The sequence below is a fragment of the Coptis chinensis genome, chromosome 6, assembly GCF_015680905.1.
Source record: "Coptis chinensis isolate HL-2020 chromosome 6, ASM1568090v1, whole genome shotgun sequence".
NCBI classification, from domain to species: Eukaryota; Viridiplantae; Streptophyta; class Magnoliopsida; order Ranunculales; family Ranunculaceae; genus Coptis; species Coptis chinensis.
The window spans coordinates 75,993,740-76,002,591 of NC_141461.1; the positions used below are offsets into that span (position 1 = coordinate 75,993,740).

Here is an 8,852-nt window from a genome sequence, read left to right on the forward strand (position 1 = left end):
AAACGTTTATTTGTTCATTTGTTGGGATTTTACTTCATTCTCGGCTCATTAATTGGTTTTGAAACAACCAATATTCAAACTGATTCTCAGACTTGAGACACTAAACCATGCTTCTTCCCTATTCTTACAGTTCTTGTCAAAATTTTATGATAGTTGAGTTAGTTGAATTGGGTTTGCGAAATTACCATCCAATTTGCCAACGAAAACATCTGTTAGTAAGCAAAATAAGAATTCTTGCAAGTATCTAAACCTCTTGTACTGAAGAAAAGTGGAAGGTAGAGATGCGAATAATCTCCTATAAATCTATAATTCTGTATTTACCAGTTGCATTCCTCATATCATGTAACATTTCCGTACAAAGTAGGAAGAATGACTGATTTGGGATTATGAGAACCTTTGTATTTTTTTTTTCTTTACACTTGCTAGTGGAGCCTCGTCATCGTGCCCTTGTGGATTTTCAGACGTCATCTGGTCTTTGAAATCCTTGTGAGTCCAGTTTGACGTGAAGGTCATCTTCAGCCCAATCTCATTCTTGTATCATGTTAATGAAGAAATTGTTGTTGAGCTGTCTGTCCAATGAATTCTTGGGAAGTGTTTAACATCCTGAAATACACAAAAGGCATCCAAGAAAACTTTCATAATTATTAGTTTTACCAGAAAAGCTTATGTTTGTAGAACCTCTAATCTGGACTAATTCATGTCATCATCTCTGCAGGTTTTATGTGGCAGAGGTCCTTCTTGCTTTGGAAACCTACACATGCTTGGAATAGTCTACCAAGACTTGAAGCCAGAAAACATATTAGTTCATGAAGATGGTCACATCATGCTCTCAGATTTTGATTTGTCCCGCCTATGCATAGTAAAGCCCACATTAGTTAAAGCATCTTCATCTCTCCCAACGCCCACTAAAGAGATATCAAGTCCATGCGTAGGATGTATATGCACTGATCCTTTCTGTGTCCAGCCATCCTGGGTCCAAGTTCCTTGCTTCACACCTAGGCAGAAGCATGAATATATAATACAAAATTCATAGTAGTACCATATCCTCAAAATGTTTACCTACGACAATAAATATAGAAGCAAAACTAAAAATGCTGCTATTCAATGTTCTCAAAGTTCGACAATTATTTTTTAAAATTGAGAAATATTAACATGATTGGTGACGCATAGAAGTGGTCAAAGCATTAAACCTAGGACAATCCTCCGTAGTAGCCATGATCATAAGAACATTAGTATGATCTAGCATTTAAACTACACTTGAGACCATTAGAGAGGGGTATATGAAATCAGTTAGTTGGAATGTTTTCTATTGCTTTAGCATCTAAGCAAATGGCTAAATAACCCATATCAATGGCAAAGTAGTAGTGGTTTTAAGGGACAACTAAAAGAAGAGGCACTTGGTAGTGGAATAATATGAACTCCATATTTAATTGCATACTATTGAGTTTCTTAAATACTCATGCAAAAAGAAATGCTAGGCTTATGGCACGCACAAAAGCAGAGTCCATACAAAAGGATCACTCTATTTTGGTGCGTAGGAAAAACTGGTTCACACACAATCAATTACAAATCCAGAGACATATAAGCAAACATACATAAATAATTAAAGCTATTTTGTTTCATATTTTTTTTAATCAAAATACAAAGAATATTGTTCTAGATAATGAAATTGTTGACAACATCAAAGAACGTGTGAAATAGTGCTAAATGGGCAACAAACTTAAGAAACATTAAGAAACTAACCTCTTCCATTGCGATTGCATAGTGTTAAACGTTGGTTACCAATCTCCCATAATTTCTCTCCCTCTGCGAAGTGTTGTCAAATGTGGAATGGTGTCGAAACAGTTTGTACGTGGTTTAGAAGCTTTTGGAGATGGAGAAATCAGAAATGGAGCAATTATGGTAAGGGGAAGCAACGGTTGTTCGTTTGTAGCGGTGTGTTTTGGTTATTATTTGTGAAAGAGAGAGAGACTCCGTTTTTCGAGGCAGATAGACCGGAAAGGCGAACTGATTTGAAGAAATGAGTTTAACCGATTTTCTTGTCAAATGCCCCATGTCCCCTTTTTCTGTAACCGCTCCAAAAATTTAGGGGGTGACTCTACATGTTCCTCCCCTTAACAGCCACACACATCCCAGTAAAAGCATATCCAGCATATGCGACAATGTTCAACAACGGTGCTTCCCCACTCCCCAACGAATACAATGATACCTTTAGTAGCAGTACCTGCAGAAACCATCCAAATAGTCCCTTTGTGAACTGAAGGCTCAAAGCTTCCAGGCTAAACCTGCATCACATGAAGGAAATGAGGAACATTGGAAACGTATTCGTAAGGGGAAAAAAACATTGTATGGCCCTAATTATGCAGTCTTACTTTCCAATGAGGCCTAATGTGAAGCCAGCAAGGACCACATAGATACCAAATGACATCAGGGGGATGTACAGGTCAAGAGCATTTATGTCAAAAGCTGGAGGTTTATAGGAGAGTCTGCCACCTATTGGTTCAGTTATTCTTGTCCAATGGCCCTGAATAGAAGAGTCAAAAGCGGATTAACAAAAGAACAAAACAAAAATTCCAAGAGAAATTTTTTAAAAAAAAACAACATTAGAGAAATTTCAAATGACTTTGTGCTTACTCGGTGTAAAAAAGGAAAAAGAATAACTTTTAGCTTGTTCCTCACGTATTGTCCATTCACTTGGAAGTAGCACTGAGGATCAGAGAAGTACTTGCTTACCTGATCAAAGGATAAAAGAAGAATTAATATATCTTACTTCCCATAAATTTCACAACGCAGTTGTATATCCCATTGTCTAATGCATTCTCGAAATATTTTATCAGCAAGATACATACATTGCTTTGCAATATTTTATCCTTAGTTGATTCAGATGATCCTGCTGACATAGCTGCATGCGAATCTCCGATATTCCTCAAGGTCCAAAGGAACTGAAATTGAACACGAAACATTAAATGTCTTCAGAAATTATCTAGCTCTAACTATATGAGTCGTAACATTAGTTTCTAATACAGAAAAATGATCTCTTTTAAAGGTCAAGAGCCCTGAATTCCCTGATGAATGATGTGAACAGTTCAGAGTTTTCAAGGTTAAGGACCCACATTAATTTGCAGAGATACATCCTAAAAATCTCACAGTGTTATGTCTTCTAAAATTGACATAAGCAAGTTAAAACTTCACAAACCTATTTCTACACACTGTATTACACGGTAGGGACATGGGGGTTACCTAACTGCCTGCTATACTGATATGCATCATTTACTAAACAATAGGCTAATATAAATGTGAAATATCAAGATACGGATACAAATATAAGTAGGACATATTTTTTTTAAGTGAAGAGACAATATAGAAATTAAAAATTGGAAAGGAAACATGTATGCTATCTAATTTAAGTAAATAAGATAAAGTTAAGTAGATGTAGAACTATAATTCAAAGAAGAGTAATAAAAGGTATAACCATGAGAAACCATGGTTAGTAAGTGCATGATGAAAATAGTTACTATATCACGCCCTAAATAAGAATTTGGACTTACACAGTTGCCTTGGAGAGTGCCTTTGCAAGTAAATTTACTGTTGATAAATCCGATCAAGTCAATTGGGCATAAGCTGCTGATTTTAGATACAATTGAAAATAGCTTAATATCTGTAAGTATGCAAATGTAGAGATACAGTTCAGAGTTTTCAAGGTCAAGGACCCACATTAATTTGCAGAGATACATCCTAAAAATCTCACAGTGTTATGTCTTCTAAAATTGACATAAGCAAGTTAAAACTTCACAAACCTATTTCTACACACTATATCACACGGTAGGGACATGGGGGTTACCTAACTGCCTGCTATACTGTTATGCATCATTTACTAAACAATAGGCTCATATAAATATGAAATATCAAGATACGGATACAAATATAAGTAGGACATATTTTTTTTAAGTGCAGAGACAATATAGAAATTAAAAATTGGAAAGGAAACATGTATGCTATCTAACTTAAGTAAATAAGATAAAGTTAAGTAGATATAGGACTATAATTCAAAGAAGACTAATAAAAGGTATAACCATGAGAAACCAAGGTTAGTAAGTGCATGATAAAAATAGTTACTATATCACGCCCTAAATGAGAATTTGGACTTACACAGTTGTCTTGGAGAGTGCCTTTACAAGTAAATTTACTGTTGATAAATCCGATCAAGTCAATTGGGCATAAGCTGCTGATTTTAGATACAATTGAAAATAGCTTAATATTTGTAAGTATGCAAATGTAGTCAGCAGGTATAAAAACCAATAAAAGCCATGTTGTATTAAGGAAGCCCTTAACTTTTACTATTCTGAGTAGACACATGCTTAAATTCTTTTCTATCGTCTTCCTAGATCGTAAAATATGCATCCAACGGAATGCTTATAATTAAGATGACACGATAGTAGAGGCCAGCATAATAAGAAGACATGTCGGTAGAGGCTAGGATAATAAGTAGACATGACAGTAGAGGCCAAGATAAAACTCAAAAGGCATAACCAAAATAAGTTCTTTTTACTTTGTCCCTCTTCTCCTAGATTGATGTCATTTACACATCAAGATACTACAAAATAAAAAAAGATCATCAGATCAAATACCAGTAACGAATCCCCAAAAAATTTCGGAGGAACATGAAAATTACATACCCAAACCCGAATGATGAACAATATCATCTGATGTTCAAATCAGGTGATGCGGCATTTGTTGTGACCAACGTACTTAATTTGCCCGACCTAAATCCTTTAAGAGTGACCTGCAAGAATAATGTAGATGCCAAAGTTTTAATAGAACTAACAGTAGAATTTAGTTACTCAAAAACACCCTGAACCAATGTCTTGCATCTGAAACCAACACAACAATATCAATAACAAACTTATTCCTAGAGAAGAGGTGCATAATTAAAAGCATCCCAATTGAGAGGATTAAGAGTTGGCAATATGAACACTGAAGTCTGAACATGTGTAACAAACTCACAAAAAAGGCTACCAAACAGAGCAGCTATGTAGTAGCTCTACCTAGAAAAAGTGGTCCTGATTTAAATTCCTTCTCATCAATTACCATCCTTGCCAAGATTGGCAGCGCAACCAACCAACTATAGCAACGCTGCAATCGTAATTTTGAGTCTTGACTGAGCATACTCATCCATCCTCTCCAAGAAGTCGAAGATCACGTAACTTTTGCATCATCATCAGTGGTAGAATTACCAGGGTACTTTCTAAAATTTACATAAACAAAAATATTTCGGGGGAAGTAAGAGCATCATCAATGCATTCCTATAAGTGATTGTAACAGAAACGAACCCCACCAAATAATGAATCAAAAAGATTTTGATTACAACCAAGATATTTGTATTAAGAAGGACAAAAGTGGATTTTTCGAGATTCATTGCGCTTGGAATGATTTTAAAATTGGTAGCACGTGAAGAATTTGTGAGAATAACTATGAAACAGACATTAGGAACTCAGAGACCTTAATAAGTAATAGATCAGAGTTTCATATGGCAGTGTTCCCCAAGTAGCTAGAATTTTTTGACTCTAAGCCGCATACATTTGGTCCATAATCATAATTGAGTCATAAAAACAAAAAATATGAATTGACGATATGTTTCAAAATTCAATTGTGATTAAACATGTCTTCTGAAACAATAAAAAATCATATGGAAGATGTAAGTGATGAAGAAGACAGAGAAAAGAAGAGGAACACACGTGTTTTTGAAGAAAAAAAAAAATCTGTGATTGCCTGCTAAAGGTATTCTGAAATAAATTTGGAAAGTTTAACTGGCAACCGAAACGGTGCATGTGTTTCTCGGGTAGTTCTTATGGGGAAAACGTAATTACCAATTTGCCCTTTTACAAAAAGGCTTCAGAAAATTTTTGCAGGCGGAAACCCTTTTGATTTAAAAGATAGTGTTAAAAAGCGAGAATGCGGAAACTAATAAACGGCGGCAAGTAAAAAGATAGAAGATGACATACATGTTCGTGAGTGCACCTGAACTTTAAAACGGGATTGCGAGTATTGAATGACACTGGAACAATTGCAAAATTAAAAGTTAAAACCAAAAAAAAAAAAAAATTGAAATAGAAATAAACCATTGAAACGAAAATTTTATTACTTTGAGTTTTAATTAAAATGGGAAAAGGGTTGCAAGTCTTCATTGCCTATTGACTTGATAAAAGAGAGATTGCATGTTCGGTAAGAACTAAATTAAAATGTGAAATAGGAGAAGAAGAAGAACTTACATATTATCTGACACCGAACAATTTTTTTTCCTTCTTAATACTTTGTTTTGGGAGAATAAGCGAAACGGTGTGACTGTTCTGAAAGAAACATTTTTTTGTTTTTGGTTTTTTCCGTTGGTTGTTGAATGACAAACATACCCTTACACAAGTTTTCCCATTATATATAAGATAAGATAAGATAAGCCATTTTCTTCAATGCCTCCAAAAATCAAATGCACTCAATGTGCACCAATCCACACTTCTATCCACTCAAACCAAGGATTGAGGATGTATTGTACAAAAGGCAAATTTTTTTGAGCGAATTTTTTTACAAAAACCGAACTTTCAATGAAAAAATGCCAAATCAAAAGCAATAAATTATGCTCATTGATTCTACTCAATGTGATGTGAAGCAGCCTTAGAATTATTGTCACCAAGTACGGTACGGGTTTAAAACGGTGTACTTCAAAAAAACTTAGTTCGTGTTTTAAACGGAACGTTTCGGAAAAAAAATGGAAAAAAAAACATAAAAAAATGTGGAGCATAAAAAACGGGTTTAAAACGTATAATACGTAAAAGAAACGGTAAAAACCGATGATAAATAATATAATAGATAAGGAGTTTGATTTTTTTATAAGAGTAGAAAAAAGAATAGACACATAAAATAAAAATAATAATAATACAAATGAAAGAAAATTCAAATACATGAAAGTATCAAATTATCATTACTCATCCAAATACTAAAAGTTTTAGATTCAGTACTAAAACATGACTCTAAATAATATACTACTAATTACCAACCATAAGGACATAATCAAGTATTACAAATAAGTTAACTTTAAAATTTCCAATTAATTATTAATAGTCCAAAGCAAAATAGAACTATCTCAATAAGTCAATCTAACGCCCACTCTTCTAAAAGGTAAACTCCAAAACCCCTTTTTCTTCTCGCGTTTTTTTTAGATTAAAAAAAATAATAATAAATAAATGGAAGATTTTCAAAATCTCGGGTTTTAAACGTTTAAAACGCTTTTTTTGAAAAACCCGGATTTTAAACTGGAACTAGACGCCTTGCCAATATCTCGGGTTTTAAACATGTTTTTTTTTTTTAAAAAAACGCCAAATTTGGTGACAATGCTTAGAATAAAGTAAGAATAGGAACCTGCTTATCCATTATCCATTGTATAAATTTGCGCATTAAGTATTTCAAACTAGTAGTAGTAAACAAATAGCCAATATCAAGCATAAATATAGATAAATGGATCAGAAGCCCAGCCCATTAAAGGTGAACATGCTGCAGTTGCAGCTGCTAAAAAAAACCTTAATACAGAGAAATAAAAATGGCCTTATGTCACAGCCCGAATTTCTAAACAATTAAAAAAAATAAATATTTGAAATATAAATATCTCAAACATCACTCGGTTCAATTGTCTAAAAACCCAGGCTATGACGGGGTGGATACAACACATGTCAAAACCTAAAACCCACATCATAAAGAATCTTAACAACAAAAATAATCTCCAAAATTCTCTTTATTACTTTATAAAAAAAAGTCTATCTTCCGTCCCAATAAAACATCAAACCACTCTAATAATAACAGGTCTTCAACATCGTATTTTCATGTCATATGAAAAGAAAACTACGTTATTACATACTTCCAAAAGATCAGACCTAATAAAATAACCTCCCGGACTGCTCCAGGCAAGAATCAAAATCACACGCCGCGGTTCCACTGCCTTCCACCTATGTTTCCAAGAACACACCCACGTTGCCAAAACAAAACAAACATAGGTCAGCAAAATGGAATTTGCTGGTATGAGTAGACTAACCACATATAACCATTATCATACTTAAATTATCCAAACAATCACGTTATATTTTCCCATAACTTAATCATTCTTTGCTTGGAAGATAGATAGTTCCGTCATTTCAACCGGCATATTTTCTCCCCAAGCAAAACTTCCATTATATTAACTCATTCTAATAACTCGTTTTAATATCTAAATCATTGAATTAAAACTTACCGATATCCACTGCTGTATAAGGGTAGGACCGCGTCCCTACACAAAAATGTTATTAAGTCTTACCCTCCTGCAAAAGAAAGTTAGAACTTCTATATAACATATGTAGATATTATATTAGGTATTCAAAAGTAACCCAAACACTCGCATAATCAAATCAATTTCTCTTATCAATTAATCAATTTCTTTTCTTATACACTCACCATTTAGTACCTAAGTACCTTAGGTCATTCCCGCCACATTCAAGGAATACCCAACCCTACATTCCCGTACACTCAAGGAAGACAACTAACCCGCAGGCTTAATACCTTAGTTCCTCTAGGGCGGTCCAAAGAGTCCGGTCATTCATGGCACATTCAATGAATACCCGGTCATTCATGTAGCGCGATCGATGAATACCCAATATATAACGCTAACGGGCCATTTATGGCACATTCAATAAATGCCTACCTAACATATGACATCAACAGTCATAAAACTAAATTTCCAAAACTTGAGGTGTGGAGAGTTCTAAAAGAGGTGGTAAATTGGTTTACGCATTATTAATTTCATGAATGTATAAGTGTCATAACGTTGTATATCA

The 8,852-nt window shown here is 34.2% G+C and overlaps 1 protein-coding gene across 1 annotated transcript; it reads right to left on the minus strand.

The window, feature by feature from the left end:
* Positions 1–243: 243 nt before the first annotated feature.
* On the minus strand, positions 244–4,032 carry LOC147494508 (uncharacterized). The gene is made up of 6 exons (XM_086569054.1): positions 3,549–4,032; positions 2,850–2,942; positions 2,635–2,733; positions 2,373–2,524; positions 1,744–2,285; positions 244–995 (listed from the first exon to the last, which is right to left on the minus strand). The coding sequence occupies exons 1-5, from the start codon at positions 3,732–3,734 to the stop codon at positions 2,099–2,101; spliced, it is 717 nt and encodes a 238-aa protein (XP_086425180.1). The 5' UTR covers positions 3,735–4,032; the 3' UTR covers positions 244–995; positions 1,744–2,098.
* Between the last annotated feature and the right edge of the window lie 4,820 nt (positions 4,033–8,852).

Bases quoted from the DNA above. Each gene is read 5' to 3' on its own strand.
- LOC147494508 (XM_086569054.1), bottom strand. From the start codon at position 3,734: ATGTATCTCTGCAAATTAATGTGGGTCCTTGACCTTGAAAACTCTGAA. The intron at 2,943-3,548 runs GTAAGTCCAAAT...GTTCAATTTCAG, and splicing joins GCACTCTCCAAGGCAACTGT to TTCCTTTGGACCTTGAGGAA. The intron at 2,525-2,634 runs GTAAGCACAAAG...TCTTCTATTCAG, and splicing joins TTTTTCCTTTTTTACACCGA to GGCCATTGGACAAGAATAAC.